Source organism: Mastomys coucha, unplaced genomic scaffold (genome assembly GCF_008632895.1).
Source record: "Mastomys coucha isolate ucsf_1 unplaced genomic scaffold, UCSF_Mcou_1 pScaffold7, whole genome shotgun sequence".
Taxonomy (NCBI): domain Eukaryota; kingdom Metazoa; phylum Chordata; class Mammalia; order Rodentia; family Muridae; genus Mastomys; species Mastomys coucha.
The window spans coordinates 41,278,917-41,298,045 of record NW_022196913.1 but is presented as its reverse complement, the minus strand read 5'-3'; the positions used below and the strand labels follow the sequence as shown (position 1 = coordinate 41,298,045).

General features: G+C 41.5%; 1 protein-coding gene across 1 annotated transcript in view; it reads left to right on the top strand.

Moving 5' to 3' along the window:
* The window catches only part of F13a1 (coagulation factor XIII A chain), a 176,230-nt gene that overhangs the window by 87,004 nt on the left and 70,097 nt on the right, over positions 1–19,129 (top strand). Inside the window, exons 7-8 of the mRNA XM_031358440.1 lie at positions 8,421–8,595; positions 11,009–11,147. Coding sequence (XP_031214300.1) covers positions 8,421–8,595; positions 11,009–11,147 — 314 coding nt within the window. The remainder of the gene's footprint in view (positions 1–8,420; positions 8,596–11,008; positions 11,148–19,129) is intronic.

Sequence of the window (19,129 nt, the reverse complement as noted above, 5' to 3'; positions counted from 1 at the left end):
CAGACCAAGAACCCCTCATCTTGCTCTCTGTCAGTATCATCTTGACCATTCTTGATCCTTTTCACAGTGTTAGAAATCTGTCTACTTCAAAATGTCTTTGGGTCTTGGTATAGAAAGGAAATGTTACACTCTTTTTTTTTTTTTTTTTACTTTTTCACTTTATATCCCCACTTACTGCCCCCCCCACAATCACACCCTCCTGCAATCCTTTCCCCTCCTGCCTCTCCTTCATCTCTGAGGGGGTGGGGGTTCTCTGGGTATTTCCCCACCCAGTCTCTTAGAGATGCTTCCTTTCCCACTAAGACCAGACAAGGCATCCCAGCTAGTAGACCATATCCCACGTACAGGAAACAGCTTTTGGGATAGCCCCTGCTCCAGGTGTTCAGGACCTACGTGAAGGTTAAGCTACACATCTGCTACATATGTGCAGGGAGGCCCAGGTCTAACCCATGTGTGTTCTTTGGTTGGTGGATCCTGAGAGCCTCAAGGGTCCAAGTTAGTTCACTCTGTTGGTATTCTTGTGGAGTTTCTATCCTCTTCTGGGTCTGCAAGGACATGTTAAACTCCTGTGAGTAATGTCACATCCATCCACCCAGCAGAACTCCCTGAGTGTCACTTGGTGGTGGCCCTGGAAATGCAAAGTCAAGTTGACTTTCCTTGCAAGCACAGGAATCTGGCACTGGGAACAAAGATGATCAGACCAATAACAGGACACTTTATGGTGAGACTTTATTACATGAGAGCCATGTAAAGCAAAGGGCACAGTGTGAGCAGAGAAAGACCACCACAGTGACAGGGAAAAGATTCTCCATGAAACCAGATGGCTTTTACACAAACAATAGGCATACTTGGTAATGAAATCAAGGGGTTCCAGTGTAAAACAGTATTGCAGGAGGGCAGTACAACATTCCAACCACACCTGGGCAGAAAACAACTAATTAAACCCCCTCCTCCATCATCCCACCCTGACTGTGAAAATCTAAGATGGCACTTGGATTTCTTGTCCTTCAGAGAAAGTTGGACTGTGGCATTGATAAGTGCCATGAAAGCCCAAAGGGGACCAAGGTGAAGGAGTCAGGCAAAGGAAAATAGAATTCCTGTAGCTCTATTTCTCCCTTCTTACCTATATTTTCTGGGTTTCCTGACCATGGATAATCTTTTAAGAACTTTACCTTCAGCTCATCTCCCCTCCCACCCTTACCGTGTAACTTGCAAAAATAAATTGAAAACAAACAAACAAACAAAAACCAGATCTGTCTATACCCAGAATCTATTTTCTACACTTGTTTTTTTGTGGATAGTAATTGAATCTAAATGTATACATGAGAAAGGGAACAGCTGTTATTAAGAACAGATGATGCTGTGGCCTCCACATCAACACTTGGCCCTCCCTGATTCACTCTCAATACAGTCAATACAGTTTCTATTGAGTTTCACTGACAAAGTCCTAGGTGTACGGGACACAGGTGGTCCACTATGCTTAAGGCTAGTCATCGCAGGGTTGTAATTGAAGATCTGTGGTTTACAAAACATGGAAAGTATTTGTACTAGGAATAATCTCTCTCCTTCCCAAATTTAACTTTATGTCTCTTAAGAGGGTTTGTGTTATCCCAAATTCATATTCACTGGTTTAAGAAACTGTTGGCATGATGACATATAAAACTATTTTCTAAAAGAGTTACAAATTCCTGGCCTTATGAGGCCATAACTTGAAACAACGAAATTTAGCAGAATAAAACAGGTTTACAACAGAGAAAAGTCATTTCATCAAGCCATATAAAATGTGCATGCCAGAGAAGAGAAATCCCTTTGCATGTGTTAAAAAGGAAGCTGAAAGCAAATTGTATAAAGTGGGAAATCTGGGCCGCAGGGAATAGGACCCTTAAAAATGTTAAAATCTGTTCAAACTTCATGGTTATCTCCCGTCTTTTGAATGGTGCTGAAGTCAGGCTTACTCTTGCTCTAGAGTGCAGGACTGCCCCATATGATGCTGAAGAGTAGAACAGCCCACCGTCCATTGGCTGTGCTCCCTTAGAACCAAGCATGGCCAGCTGGGGTTCCTCACAGGAGTGTAGGTAAAGCCCGCTCCAGCATGGCTGAAGACTCATAAAACTACATCCTCAGAGATCCCTGCAGAACTGCACATAGCCCCAGCTGCTAGCTCTGAAGGAGAAGCCTTGTGAAATCTGGTAACCTTTTAAGCTTCTGATGCTTGCAAGTTCCCTTAGGTTTCTGAATCTTAGGAGCTCTTCTTCCTGCCTCTAAGGCAGTGGTTCTCAACCTGTGGGTCAGGACTTTTTGGGGGGGTCACCCAACCCTTTCAGAAGGGTTGCCTAAGACCATTGGAAATAGCAGATATTTATATTGCTACTCAACTGTAGAAAAATTACAGTTATGAAGTAGCAATGAAACAATTTTACAGCTGGGGATCAACATGCCTTGAAGAACTGTATTAAAAGGTTGTGGCACTAGGAAGGGTTAGAACCATTGCTCCAAAGAATGCTTCAGCTCAGAGAAACTAGCTACAGAAAACCCATATTGCCCAGCCACCTGGTGGTCTACTTCTTGGATCACTGAATCTCTCTTTTCCCCTTATTGACTGCTTCTGCCTGCTGTGTGGCTGGAAAAAAAAACAAAAACAAAAACGTTTAACTATTCCCTCAGACCTAAGCCATGAATTTGGAATAATAGGCATACTAGGCACCTCCCATGACACATGATGGGAGCTTTAATCATCCACTCTCTTTCAGCAAATATTTCAGAAAACATAGCTATAATAGTTAAGAAGAAATTTGTAACCAAATTTTCATTGTAGAATTAGAAAGATTTGATTGATAAATATTCCTACTTCCAGAGTGTTTTGTAAATGCTTTCTCTTTGGTTAAAAAAAGAAAACAAAGAAGAGAAAAGGCAGTAATAAAAGTAAAAATATCCCACTTCTCTCAAAAAGGAATCCAAGTAATTTGTAACAATTTTAAAAATAAAATTGAAACAGTATGTCTATGTTTTTCTCATTATGGCAGGATAGCATTCTCTTGTGTCTATATGCTGTCCTATCCTTGCCTAGTCTTCTATCAGCTACATCAAGTCTACGCCTCTGCTCTCCTGGCCAGTGTTACTGTGAAGATAAGCTAAGATATCTCTTTGACCTAGTGATGTCAATGCTTTGGAAAACATACCCGGATGTGGATTAATGCCCTGGGTAGTCATCCTTTCAGGAGCTTCCATCCTGCCACCCAAATGGCTATGCTAATTCACATCCCACCAACACTGTAACAGAGTTCCCTGAAAAACCTCCAGACAGCTACTCCAGTGAAGAGTCTCCTCTCACCCTCACAATTATTTAATGTTTCTGCTTGACCTTTCAATCCCTTATCAGATATACGGTTTTCAAATGCCCACACAGTCCATAGGTTGTCTCTTCAGGCTTGTGAGTCTTAAGTTCTGTGAGGCTTCCTGACATATGATATCTAGTTGCCCTACATGTCTTTGTGGAATCAAATCTTTTTTCTAAGAAATTCCATTTGCAGCTATGAATATATATATATATATATATTCTCTATTTATATGGATTTATTTTTTTGTTCTTTGCTATGCTACATTAATCCATTTGTTTGTATTTGTACAAAATGGCATCATGCTATTTAAGGAGTTATGTTTAATTATACTTAAATCCTATTTAATTGTATCAAATCTTACTTTTAACAGAAGAAAACTACTGAATTGTACAGAACAGAAAATTTCAAATAAATGGCTCTTCATAACAGATATTTCCTAACAGATTCTTCCAAAATTAGTTCAAATTATGAAACCAATTAGACATAAAGTAATTATGTACTTTAAAATTATATTTTAATTTTAGATGGCTTCAATTAACTATGAGAGACCAACACACTGAGTCATTGGCATTTTCTTTGCTCTTCTCCTTTGACTCTTTTATAGTAATTTTTGGTTCTACATTTATAAGCTTTTCAACTCGTTTTGCAGCTGTAGCTCTGAAGGATGCTCAGCTATATTTTTGATGGAGTTTATGACTCTTACATTTTCTGAGATCCTTCATGACTGAGAGAGACTTTATGTTATCCCTGTGCAGCTTGGCTCTGCCTAATGACCTTCAGACACTTATCTCTCAGGACTATGTGAATAGTGATTGACAGTGTTTTGTCACTGAATGGTACTGTGGAAACATCTGAAGACAGCCCGATTCCCTCAATTTTTGCTGACTGGCACTATTTTTGTCTAGATGAACAAGCAAATTTTTCTTTATACAAAATTTAAATTGATTTTGAGTTCCAGGTTAGGGGCCTGGGTTAAGCCATGGACTATGGATGACTCTCAGTGTAGATTATACATTCTCTTGATAAAGCCAAAAGCTGTAGGGTGTGGTCATACCTTTGGTTTCATTTTGAGGGTTCTCTACTTTAAGGACACTGGTTATCTTTGTGTTGTATCATCTGTGCCCTAGAGAGCTCTTAGCATCTCTCTAACAATATCTGTCTTTTTCATTAATATTTGTTATTATCTCATTCATCCTCAATGTTATTTATTTGCTTTTAGAACTGTCTACTCTGTATCTCAAAGTTAATGATGCATCATTATTTCTGAAATTATATTATTTGATCATCCATTTGTCCTTTAGGTCAGCGATCTCATTATAGATTGCGAGAAAATGCGTCATGCTCCTTAGTTTCTTCTATGTATGAGCGTTGCCTTTTTTTCCCGCCTTCTTATTTACTAGGTCTCATGTTCTTCTGTTTGTATATCATTTATGCAGTTTTTCTTTGGATATTTTATTTGTTCTGATAGATGATATCTGGCTCTTCTTAACCTAAGATGAATTTTGTCTCTCCCAGGACCTACAGTTCTTAGGGCACTGTAGCTCATAGTCTGCTTCCAAATGCATTGGGAGACTGGAGCAAGGGTGAGAAAAGACTGGAGCAAAAGAGATGAGCTGCGGAGAGGGGTCACCTTTCTTAGTACCTTGCGTTCTGCTCCTTCTTTTAGGATTCCATCAGTTTTCACGCAGAGCCTTGGCCCCAACTAAAGTGTCTCCCATGAGGCTGAACTCTTAGGCTTTCTATTCATATCACGGTCACAGAATAGCTGCCTCTTTTGACATGAAACGCTGTAACACTGTGTTGTTTCAGCCGTTGGGCTTCTGAAGAACCAGTGGTTAGATTGGATTCTGAGACCTCTGCTTCCCTGTGTCTCTCACTACTGACATCTACTTTGGGCACTGAGTGCTGGAGTTTCCTGCACTGATGTTGTTGATAGTAATGTTTTGGGGTACTTTTTTCATCTTTCCAGTTCTGTAGGCATGATGCGATGGAAATTTAACATTTAGTTTATTTTTAAATTATTTTATATGTAGACCTGTTTTTGCCTGCTTCTATGTTTGTGCACCATGGGCATGCAGTGCCTGCAGAAACCAGAAGAGGGCTCTAGCTTCCCTGGATGGGTGCTAGAAATTGAACCCTGTGTTCTCAGGAAGAGCAGCCAGTATGCTTTTCTCTGAGCTATCTCTCCAGCCTCTGGAATAGGAATTTAATACAGTCATATTAATGGTAAAGAGCAATTCTGGTGTATAGTCCTAGGTTCAAACTGTATGCTGGATCACCAATGACGCAAAACCATGACATTTGATTCAGCCCCTAGTCTAAACTTGAGTTCATAATAGGTAGTTATAACAGCCAACTCTAGCAAGTAAAAGCCCCAGCATGCCCTCGAATTGCCCCTCCAGCATATTTTGTTGTCTAGAAGGGGCTATTTTACTTTAACCCTTTTCACCTGTCACTGAAGACATATCTCGCTCTGTGAGCTCCTTAGAAATCAATGTTCTAATTAGAACACAGTAGCTAATCTTGCCAAATGCTAATAAGTGAGAATTGTGATTTATTTAGCAGAGGGGGCAGCACTCAGCATTAACAATTAAAAGGTCTGTATGGAAGAGGGCTATTTGTTTCTTACTCTTCTCGTCAGCTGATTGGGTTCAGCTTTATGCCATTAGTAGCCTTCTATTTAAGGGTTATCTATTTGAAAATCATATATCAGAGTCCCAGTTTAGGGACTTTTATCTCTGGGATTCATAAACTCTATTTTACTTCTCAAAGATAATGTACTACCTCTCCACAAAGACTGGATACTGCCAGTGTTCCAACATAGCAGATTTTCTGACATTTAATTCACTTGCAAGGACAAGTGCTGGTCAAGAATAGGGCCTGAAGAGCTGGCCTAAGTAAGTTCACAACAAAGCCTTGAGTGTGCTGGTCTTTAAGAAACCTGGGCGATTTTTTTTCTTCTTCTACATTCAATGCATTAACTAAGTACTGACCAGGAGTCTTCATTCTAGCCTGACTGTACACAAAGCCAATGTGGAAATAGCATTTCATTCAGTCATGATTACTTATGTGATAACCATACAAAGGTTCCTAAACTATTATAACATCACACAGTTATTCAACTTTGGATAACTTTTTCTGGACAGCTTGAATGACATCCCTGCTGCCAAACCCCAGACGACAGGACCACCCTCCAACTGATTCTCCTCTCCTTTGGCCCTCCACTCTAGCTGTGTGTGCCTTTGTCTTCACCATCACATCACTCCCATGTGCTTGGCTTCGGCCTCTCCTGAGTGAAAGGCCTTATGCATAGTCAATGTCCAATGCCTGCATGGTTGTTGAATATAGACCTGATTACTGAATAATTTTGGAGCACCAGCTCTTTATGCAGACTCGCTGGACTTTAGAAAGACACATTTTCATGTATTTCATCTCTGCCTTCAGAGAACTCTTGAAGTATTTCAGAATAAGAGTCCTTTCCAGCCAAGGAGTGCAGGCCAAACGAAGAAGTCCAGCAGGTTGCTGAGGCTGCCAATACATAGAAACTCACCGTGCCTTCGTGTCTCTTCTAAGGGTTCCATAATCTAATTGCACAACTTCAGGGCCCATATTTGGCATCGATAGCTAATTAATGTCATCTCACTATCATCCAGGACTGGGAGGAACTTGACATTATGCATTTCTGATGAGCTCAGAGGGCATCATGACTGGTGATTCACAAACTACACTCTGATTATTCACAAGCACGGTCATGCCAGTTTTGTGGCAGCACCCAGTTTGAATAGAATTCCCACTGTTCCTCACCTGGATGCTAGCTACAATTAAACTGATGAAAGCTCCATTCAAAGAGTCCAGAAAAAAATGCAACCTCCCAGACTTTGTTTTATTTTCTAAACATCAATTGTCTTTGCTCCTGCATGCCAGGTATACTAGATGTTTCTATTCTAGTATCAAGTGTATATCAAGGATTTCCCAAATATTCCATATTGCCAGTATGATTCAGCTTAAGTCTCTACTATAGTAAGATCTCAGACTCCCTAGGTAAATAGAAATACCTTGTAATATAATTACAAAACTGGGAGCTGAGATGTAGTTCAATGGTAAAATACTTGCCTAGCACAAGGCCTTGGTTTGATCACCAACTCAAATATATATGCATATATGTGTATATTAATCACTTTAAACGATCTCTTAAAAATATTTTTATTTTATGTATCGTGTGAGTATGTGCGGCATATGTCTATTGCTGTATATATATGTATATATAATACATATGTATATGTTGGAGGCACACATGTACAGGTAGAGGACAGGGGAGGATATCATGTATCCTGCTGTGTCTCCTCCTTGAACTGTTGAAATAGGATCTCAAAAAGCTACAACCAGCAAGACTCTGCAGTCCTTCTGATGCTGCCTCCTACAATACTGGCCATTTCCAATTTTTAACATGAGTGCTGGGGATTTGAACTCAAGTCTTTATGCTTATGCAGCAATTATTCTTACCCATTGAGCCATCCCTTAAGCCTGAAGAGAATTTCTTTAGTGATCTTAAAAAAAAAAAAAAATCCGTACAGTGCCTATGGGAATCTATTTTCCTATTGACTCTTAATGGTGCCTTTGGCAATTGGTATTAAGCTTTGTAGTTCGTGAGCACCCACTACTTACCACAAAAGTGAAAGTGCCCCCCATCACTGACTTTCCACTTATCAGGTGAATTCATCTTTCCTGACACAGGAGTCTCCCCTAACTTCTCCTCTTGCAGTCTTTTTCGTGTTTTCCTCATGTCATTCTGGGTCAAAACAAGCACCTGATATGGATCTCTGTCAAATCAAATTGGGAAGACTCTCCCTACTCACCATTCAACTGCGCTTGATAACACGCTGCTTAGGAGTTCGTATTGGCCATCACGTCTTCCCTTTGCACACTCTGGTCTTGCATCATTACTCTTGCTGATAACATGATCAATAGAACAGGAATAGGAAGTATTTTCTCCATGCATAGATGCCACTGCAAGCCTCAGCTTGCCCCACACCAATCTTCTAAATGACCTTTATTTTTTTCACCTCTGATGGTTTCATACAGGTGAATGCCAAGGACGACGAAGGTGTTCTTGTTGGATCATGGGACAATGTCTATGCTTACGGCATCCCTCCATCAGCTTGGACAGGCAGTGTTGACATTCTACTAGAATACAGAAGCTCAGAAACACCGGTCCGATATGGCCAGTGCTGGGTTTTTGCTGGTGTCTTTAACACATGTAAGTGTCCAATAGAGTAATGATTTTTAATGTAACAGAAATTTCACTTCAAATCACTTTATCTAAAAGCTGGCAAGGAGACTTAACAGCTCCCAATGACTCTATAGAATTTATGGGTGACTATTCTGGGATGTAGTCAATGCATAATTAAATTCTGCTGGGCCAAATATGCTCACATTTCTCTGACTCCAGAATCTTTATGGAAAGAATGATAGACTGCTTCCTACATGATCCATCATCTGCCACCCAGAGCAATGGAGGGTTGGAGGGGCTAAGGAAGGGAGTGGGGAAAGCATGAGCCATTATAAGCATTTCTTTTAAAGATTAAAGAAAAACTAAAATAATAAAGAATAAGGAAAAGTAAATTCTATTTTTTCTTGAAACATTATATCAATACACTTATTTGTTATTGATGAGATGTTTTGTAAGTTCTTAAAAGTTCTTCCTAGATATGAAAGGAATAGTTAGGCCATGTCATCTTCTTCATCCCTAAGTCTCAGGGGAGCCTGGTCAGGTGGGTATCAGTAGCCAATGAGCTTCTTCACCTGTCCAGCTTAGTCCACCCAATACCCAATCTTCCCAGCAAAACAGATGGGGACAGAATAATTCTCTTCAGTCTTGTGTATCATTTTACCAAACAGCACCTGCCTTTATCAGTCCAGGCAATGTTACAGTTAATTCAACGCTATTTTAAAAGGCCATTCATTTCACTGTGTCCTCGCCATCAGTAATGATTTTCATTCACACAGCACACCTCCTGCCTCGGAGAAACATTAAATTCAAGCCAGAGTGTCCTTTCTGTCTGCTCATTAATAAACAGTGCTTTGCTTAGTTAGCATTTTAAAATAAAATTTTCAAAAAAACAAAGAGGGTCTGGGGGCTATAGACTTGGGAAAGGACAGTTTTTTTTTTAAAAAAAATGAATGTGTTAAATAAAAAGTTGTCACAGTGTAGGACCAAGTCCTGTTCCACCTGAACAGAAATGACATTTTTCTTTCATTTGCTGTGATTTCCTATGGCACGGCTTGAATAAGCATATGTTCCAAGCCTTTTGACAGTATTCAAGGACTAAAGGCATGCTTATTTCCTGGGAGCAGTCATCTTCTGGGAGGCTGCTCTTGTCAGACAGAAGCCTGAACTTCCTGGTGGCTGAAGGGTTGGAAAGCATCTGTGGATGCTTGGGACTTTTAAGCCAAGATACAGAAAAATAAGTCTCCCCTACACTCCTTCCAGGAAGCCATAAAAAGCCCCAGTCCTTCAACACACCTGAAATTTCACTGCCATAGCTTGATACCATTGGGTTTAGAACCAGATAAAATAGTGAAACCTTGCATCCATGTATGCTATTTTCATAAAGGATGTTCTCTGTGCTTGAGGACAGGCTTTGATTAAGCAACGACAGACCTTCATCGTACTATAGAGAGATCACAATAGAAGCAAATCAGAAAGGAAAGTTGGTGGTAGGAGGAGCTGGTAACCCCAAAGTCAACCTTTACATGTCTTAAATGACTTGAGCAAGCCCCCTTCAGTAATAATGTGATCTAGTGCCCAGCAATTCGCATTAGAATTCACCAGAAATAGAACATGAGTATCAGTCATTATACTAGTGACTAGAGGCTGCAGAGGAATGTAGAAGGGAGAAGCCAGTGGTGGCTGTCTCCCTGTTGTTTGGTGCTTGAGGCCACGTCATTTGAAGGACAGGACATGTGTACTAAACTCACAGTTGTTCTTCCAAGGTTGTTCTGTGGAAAGGGCTGGATAGTCTTTGTTTTAAAAAATGCTAAATTATTCTGATGGAGAGGAGGGAAAAAAGCAAGCCAAGTCATTAATCTTAAAATTGTCAGCTGAATTATTTCCAATGAGCCCTGATGTCTGGTGTCTTGGGAGTCAGAAAGGGCACTCGGATTAAGCTTAATCAATAGGTGCATATGGCAAGAGATGCACCCAGGTAATTTATTATCTAGCAACTAAGACAACTCAGTGGTGTCACCCTGCATAGAGTGATGTAGGAAGAATTTCACCCAGAAGTAACATGTCCCACTGAGGACCAGCCCTATACAATCCTACCTTGGGATAAGCTTTTGAAAAATGGTCTTTTCAGGAACATGCCCCCTTAAGAGGACGGAATCACTGCTACTTTGATGAGCTTGTGGTTAGAACTAAACAATTAACACGGGGTTATTGGGTTTCTGTTAGAAATGATTTTGTTGGCATCGTCTGTTCTTCCCAATAGTCTAACTACGTGGTCTCCCTCCAGTCCTGGCGGGGACTGAGCAAGTCACACTTCTGCAGTGTGGCACATCTGAGGAAGGGGCCTTTTCACACTGGGGAGGAAGAATGACCCACAGAGGACAAGATTTTTCACTGTGTTTTTACCATGTGTTGTGTCTCACATGATTGTTGTCGCCCACAGTTTTAAGATGCCTTGGAATCCCTGCACGAGTCATTACCAATTATTTCTCAGCCCACGACAATGATGCCAATCTGCAAATGGACATCTTCCTGGAAGAAGATGGGAATGTGAGCTCCAAACTCACCAAGGATTCAGTGTGGTGAGTTTGGCTTCCAATGAAATGGGCTGGTGTCAAGCAAGAGGACCATTCCATGATGAGTGCTATAACGCAGACACTGCCAAGTGTTTCTCTCCTACATATTTATTTCAGTTTCATAGGCATAAATGCCTTATTGTCACAGAATTTCATTTTAAGCGGTAAATGGCAACTATTATTGAGCAGATAATTTGGGCCCTAGTGATATAAGTCAATCATCTATCTGTATGAGAACAATCATTAAAGCCAGCCATGAGCACAGCTAATGTACATGCCTGGGCAGGTTCCTCTATAGCACATGATGAATACTATGGTCGATGTGGATTGCAGCCAGCATTCACATCTGCCCAAAGTCTCCTATGCACCAGTTTATGTGTCTGTACAACCTTACCTGTCCTAATAGTTTTAATCAGATGAATGACACATGATTGCTCATTTGCAGATGTGGAAGTGGAGGCCCAAACAGATTTGTATCACGGTCATGTGTCTTGTAAAGTGGTAACAGACTTCTTCAATTCTTCACCCCACATATTTTTACTTCTGAAATACAGAATGACTCTTGGTGTATAGGGTTAAACTTGGCCTTAACTATGTGCCCAGCTTTCAATTAAAGATCAAGATGAGGAAAAAGATGACATTCCTTCCAAATACCAATGCCATGTGTCTTTTACCATTCAGTACAATACCAGAGCTGGCCATCCTATAGAAGTGTTGTCTGTGGAGAAGTTGTTTGTGGAGGTCCCACTAGTCTAAGGTGACACACTTACATACAAGAAACTCCTCTGAGTCCAAATGAAAGGATATTTAGGAAAGTATATGTAGAGTGAAATTAGTACATAATTTGAGCAGTCGCCAGCCAATGAACTGGGTGAAACTTCCCAGCCAAAATTGTGTCCTGGGTAGTCGTTCTTCACGAGTCATAAAGCTAAAGCAATGTCAGTTGTAAAAGTACCCAAATGGGGGTAATGGGAAGTTACACAAGCATTCTTAAGAGAAATTTAAAGTGAGAAGTGCCTGAAAAACCTGTATTGTGGGCATGGATTGGCTTTGGGAGCAGGATTCACTCACCAGGACCTACAAGTGGTCATTGGAGAATGTTGAAAAGGGGAAATGGCTGAAGTGTCCCCAACTCACAGTAGCAGGTTACTATGAATAAAATATAAAGCCTCTTATTTGAAGCAATGAGCTGAGATAGGGTGCTAGAGGGCCTGGGCTAAACAAAGCCTAGCCCATGGAAACTCAACAGCAATTTAAAGAACCATTTAAACCTGTGGAGTTACAGCTCATAGCCCTGCCTGTCTGGAATGACCAAAACAGATCAAAACATCAGCCCCTAAAGCCAATCCATGCCCACAATACAGGTTTAAAGTCAATGGTAATAGTAGAAAGAGAATGATTTTGTTTTTTTTTTCTGTTTCATGGCAACACACACACACACACACACACACACACACACACACATAGTCCCTTCATATAGGCAGCCTCAGTTTCCAAGCTTCTTGATGGAAATATCTCCATGATAGGTACCTATGAGGAACCTGTCATAGAGTATAATGAAATCCTAAAAACAGTTGGTATAAAGTCATGGAGTGGACAGATCTTGTTCTTGCTATCCCATTGTTTTTGACATCTTGTTCTGAATTCTGTTCTCTCTCTCAGAATCTTCCTCTGATACTCCCCCTAACACATAAGACCTTGATCCTGGCCTGGTCAGCAACATCCTGAGTGTACACAGTACCCTGGACTTTTCTGCCCTCTCCCGATGAAGTTTCAGGGAGTTGATGTACGGTGACTAGGCATCTCATTGACAGTGGCCTGTGCTACCCCAACTCGAGACATGCCCAGACTCCAAGGACAGGGACAAAAGGTCTCAGTGTCTTGGCTCTATTGAAGGCCAGCTGTGTGACCTTGAGCAAGGCAGAGTTTCTCTGTGCCTCTTTCCTCCTCTAAAGTAGAAATGACAGAAATCTCTATTTCACTCAGTACAGAGCCGAGTGTAGCAGGTGCCTAATGAACACTGGCTGCTGGGATCGCCTTCTTTATTAGACGCACAGCTGGAGTCTCGGGGAGGCAATATGTTGCCATCCTCCTGAGTACCTTGAGAAACTCAGAAGAGAGGGGTGCCCAGTGTCCTGAGATGACTGATACTCTTGTGACTTTGGGGTATTTTTAAAGAAAAGGCAGCAGACACTTTTCATGCCTGCACAAACACTGGTAGACTTCATAAACTATGTGTGTTCTAAGAAGTCAGACCATGTCAAGGATTCTTCTTAGTTGAGGGGTTGGTGAAGGCTCTCCAGGAGACATCATTCAGGACATGGACATTTCACACACACACACACACACACACACACCCCAAGCTTTGGCTTAAGCTATTATTTGCTGTTTGGAGTTGAGGAAATACCACTTCTCTGAGTTTCAGTGTCTTCATCATCCTAGCAACTACCATTTTCTAGTGGGTAGACTGTGATAAATAATTAAATGAGACCATCCACACAAAGCACAAGTCGACCGTGTCTAACCCCAAAACACAACATGTGAAATATTATACAAATCCAGAACTTCACATGTACATATAGAGAATTCCATGTCTGCTCCCATAGGAGACTCACAAAGACACTGATATATGCAGAATCACCTTCTGAATGTATGTGAGATGTATGTGGCACATAGGTTAAGTTCAAACCAAGACTTGGGTTCTAACTCCAAGATACCTAATTATGAGTGTGCAAATGTTTCAAAATATGAAAAGATCCAGGGCAGTCTGGTGCTGGTCTAGTAGTGTTCTCTGTCTGTACTAGGTAATGGCAGGTCTAATGCTGATTACAGCAATGCTTGCTAGTGGTAGGAAGAAAGACTTATCTGGGGTTTGGGGTTGAGGGACTATTGCTAAGCAGAGACTCAAGAGTGGGTAGAAATGTTTGCTGGACATTGGCTGACTACCCAGAGGTTACTCTTGGCCTTGTTGTCTAACACAGTTCTGAGGAGCAATCACTCTAACCCAGCAGCATGGACTTACCTCCCTCAGTAGGCTTCACTGTTTCCAACAAAGGATCCTACCCCACCCGACTCCTCACACTTCAGTCCCATTGTTCATGGTCTGTGCTAAGCTGATGTGCCCATTTAGGTCTCAATGACCCAGGACATCTCAGCTTTCAGAATTCAGCTAGATTTATGAGTGTCTGAACAGGAGGCAGACCAGCAGGGCCTTCCAGAGTGCTGGCTCAGTCACATGCAAGGGGCTGTGACACAGAGCACCATGGACAGGTAGTTTAGCTTCTCCTTCCTGTTTGCTGTCTTAGGTCCCTTGTGGTAGATATTCACCCTTGGGAGTGTCTGAAGAGTGTGTAGCATCTAGCATATTGGTGAGTCATTGCAGGCAGTTTGCTGAAGTGGCTGAGCTAGCATTTCACTGTTGGATTATGTGAACATGAGGGCCTCTCTTAGAGAGAGAGTCAGTTCATGCTCAGCCGACATGACAGTCTCATCGTACCTTACAAGAGTGTTTGGCCACTTCATTATTTGCAGGTCACATTGGAGTAGGAAACAATTCCAAAAGACAGAGATGGTGGCACTTACAGGGTCATGAAAGATGCTTCATGGCAAGGCTTCCCTCCTGCTTGGTGCAAGTATTTCCCTATGTCCCTTGGATAGACTTAATAGAATCTGGTTCAATGACTCTGGGTGGAAAACTATACCTTTCTTGACTTGTTCATCAAAGTACAGCTCCCATCAGGGAAGCACTTCTCTCTCTCTCTCTCTCTCTCTCTCTCTCTCTCTCTCTCTCTCTCTCTCTCTCTCTCTCTCTCTCATGCATTCAGCAGCAGGCAGGATATGGAGCAAGTGTAGAGTAAACAATTTCTTTCAGAAAAACAGCAAAATGTTAACCAAACTGAATAAATAAATATCACTTTCTCATCCTTACAACCCTGACTGCACATGATGACTGTGTCCAAAACTCAGGTGCTGAGGTTACAAGACAAGGCAGTTAGGTTGGTTGTTCTCTAATATTACCCAGGAGACAATACCCTACATAAAATGCAAGGAGGTTCATAATATGCACTGGGAAGCAGAGAGACCAGAGGGAGGATTGCATTCTAAGCCCAAAGAAACAGGGCTGCTCTTGTGGGAGGTGGTCATGGACTGAAAGTCATTATCCTCCTGCAAGCTTCTGGCTATGCTGGTCAAAGATGGAAAGCCCCAGGAAGTGTCCTTAGGACACAGATGAAAACCAGGGATGTACATCATTAAAGGTCCAAGGGCTGAATTGAAATGGCCCAGACATTAGCTACTTCAGGGACCAGGCAGTCAGGCAGGCAGGGATGGATCTGCATGCAAGAATCATGGGTTATTATGACCATGGTATTTCACCTTCGGTCCATTTCACTCTGGTTATATGGCCTTTGTAGCCCGTCCTGTATGGCAGGCAGCAAGGTTCCCTTTCTCTTCATGCTGCCTCTCTAAAAGGGACAATGCCCCCAGCTCTGCCTCTGCAGGAGCAGATAGTTCTTGCTGTCTGGGATGAGACTGAATGGCATCACTCAGGTATTACCACTTCTCCCCCATAGTGCTGGCCAGTTAGACCTTCGGCCTCCTTGAGGAAGACTCAGCCCTTGCCTTCTGATCTGTTTTAGAGGAAAGTGAACATCCTTCCAGAGTGTCTCTTAGAGCCAACAGCTTCACTACCTCCTGAACAGTGGTTCTTCATTGTCCATATTCCAACCTGTCTCTCCTGCTCCAGCTTTCTCAGTGTGCTAGAGGAAGCATAGCAGCTCCCAGCTTAACCATGGTTTTAGTTGTCACCACTGACATTACAATGACGTGAAAGCACTTCAGGGTAGTCCAGCCATGGTCATATATGTGTGCGAGAGAAGCTGAGAACCATGAAGCTGAGTCCATGAAGCAGGAAGCTTCAGTGGTCTCCATCTGGCACTGAAAGCCTGGACAGTTCCTGTAGAGCCACTGGGTCCAGTCTGTACTGGAAGGTGAAAAAAAAGAAAGAAAGAAAGAAAGAAAGAAAGAAAGAAAGAAAGAAAGAAAGAAAGAAAGAAAGGAAGGAAGGAAGGAAGAAAGAAAGCCATATATGTGTGTATATATTGCACTGGGAAGCAGAGAGACCAGAGGGGGAGTTTCATTCTAAGCCCAAGGAAGCAAGGTTGCTCTAGTGGGAGGCGGTCAGTTACTGAAAGTGTAGGATATATATATATCTTACACACACACACACACACACACACACACACACACACTGTGCAAAGCCTTGTGACTTGATCTGCCTTTAATTACCTGGATAACCTTGGCAAGTTGCTCAGCCTCTCAAGACCTTTACGTTCTCATATGGAAATGTAATACTTCGGTATTAATGAGTTATAGAGTCCTTTCCAGCTTCAAAACTAACTTTATTTTAATAAGTTATGCTGTTCTTCCATCCAGACCTTTCCTGTATAGTTCAGCATTTTCTGACACTTGCTTTGTGTGAAGGCTGCAAGCACGCACATGGCCAGCCTGTGGCTAGCCTGCTCATGCATAGGAGCATCTACATGAACTGGCTTCACGTCAGTTCCCTGGAGGAAAGAATCAGAGTAGAAGAACCTCAAGAATGGATTGCAATAGGTTAGCCAGCTCCGATGTATATAAAACAGGGAAAGAAAAAGGAAAGGAAAAGGAAACCCTTTTTCAATCCTTTCTAGAAAGAATGTGGTTGTTATTACTTCTGCTTTTGACCTCTGGAAGTGTTCATTGCAAAGCACTGGCAAAGCAGAGGGTTCTGACCGCTCATCTGAAGGTCATCCTTCTACAGTTCTAACGCCCAATGCCCCCTGCATGATGATCTATACAGTTCTAACGCCCAATGCCCCCTGCACGATGATCTATACACCACGGGCACATTTTTAAAAATTGGCTGTACCGCCTTTACATTAGCTTAGATGTGCTGTATATTCCTATGAGTTGGCTTCGTATACTGCTGAATCATCTTCAGTTTCAATCACTGTGGAAAATAGAGTGATCTGAAAATAAATTCCAAATAAAATCATATAGAAGAAGAATCCTGAATGTAGACTGAACTGCTTAAAGACGTTGGAGGGCTTGTGAAATTATCTTACCATGCATCCAAGTTAGTAATTCTAACAGTGTATCCAAGATGCTTGTTTTCAAACATTATCTTCTTATTCATATTTTTGGCCAACTCACTATTATGACTATCAGCCGGAGTTAGCCCATGAGCTCCACCATTTGCAGACTGGGAATTTATACTGAACATGTACCAGCATGTTTGACAAAGGACTTGCAATTACGAACAAACTTACTTCCAAAGAATAAAGCATTGTGGTTCACTTTCTGTACATCATCCCTTGATGCTCTAAGAGATGCTCTAAGTGATGGCCTGTTTAACCTGCTCCATCCTTTAACAACCTTCCTGAGGTCCCCATTGCTGTCTTCATCTAAGATGAGGAAACAGATACAGAACTTAACCAAGATCCCAGTCATTAAGTGTCAGACTAAATTACAACCCCACAGACTTAAACTAAGAGTGCCTTCTTTTTATAGGTAGAATATCATTGCAAGATATCTCAGAGATACAAAATCTACTCCCCTGAAGTACACAAATCAGTATTTTTATTCTCTTCAGTGTTGGGTAACCTTCTTTATCTGGCTCATTTTCGTCAATCTTATATTTTTGGTTGTGAGCCTAGCCTTTAACGGCTGAGCCATCTCTCCAGCCCTATTTTCGTCAATCTTAAAAGAAACTTTCTCATTTCTCCAGCCCCTGATGGCTGCTAACTTTCTCTGTCCCATCACAGTGAATGATATGTGCATTTCATGTATATGGAATCAAACACTATGTTTCTGCCCGGTTCCCTCCATAGAGCATGCTTCTCATAGCTCATCCATGTTGGAGCATGTGCCAAGACTTATTCCTTTTACCAATGAATAACATTTCCCTGTGTGTACAAAGCATGGTTTATTTAGTAGTTTATCCACTGTCCATTGGAATTGCTTCTGGATGCTATGAACAATCCACTCTGATCAGCCATGTAAAAGTCTTTGTGAGAGTGTATGTTTCTGGTTTTCTTAGAACATACCTAGTTAAGGTAGCTTAGTCATGTGGTCACTTTACATTTAACTGTTTGAGAAACTGCCAAACTTATTTCCAAATCAGCTCCACCATTCTATATTCCTACCAGAGGAACATGAGGGCACCGACTTCTCCATATCCTTCCTTGCCAAGGTGATAATTTCTGTGGGCTCTATTTCATTTTAAAATTGTTACAGACTTCTCGGTGAACTTGGGTAGTATGGTAGATTAAATGTCCATTCCTCTGTGGACTGATAATACTGAATGACTTATCTCTTTTACTATTTGTGGATTTTTGTGTTGTTGTTTTTTAAAATAGCTTTTCAAACCCTGTCCAATTTTAAAATTGGGCTGTCAGTCACTACACTGCAGCTTTTAGTTACACGTTCCGGATGTAAATAAGCATTTCTCTAATCTCTGTGCTGTCCTTTTCACATCATTAATGGTCTGTTTTAAAGCAGAAATGGTTTACTTTTTATCAAAACCATTTTATAATTTTCTCTTTGGTTGCTTATACTTTTATTACCGCATGTAAAAGATCATGTACTCAAGTCAAGGTCACAAACACTTGCTCCTCTGTTTTCCTTCTGAGTTTTCTAATTTTAGATCTTCCCATGGATCTAGCACCCATTTTAAATTAACTTTTGAGAGGAAAAATAAAGTAAGGGGTAAGTTGTTAATAGCTGCTTCTATCTGTTGTTGCGAGATGGCTCAGCGGGTAAGAGCACTGACTGCTCTTCCGAAGGTCCTGAGTTCAGATCCCAGCAACCACATGGTAGCTCACAACCACCCGTAATGAGAACTGACGCCCTCTTCTGGTGCGTCTGAAGACAGTTACAGTGAATTATGCAGGAGCGAGCAGGGCCTGAGTGAGCGGGCTGGCAGAGGTCCTGAGTTCAATTCCCAGCAG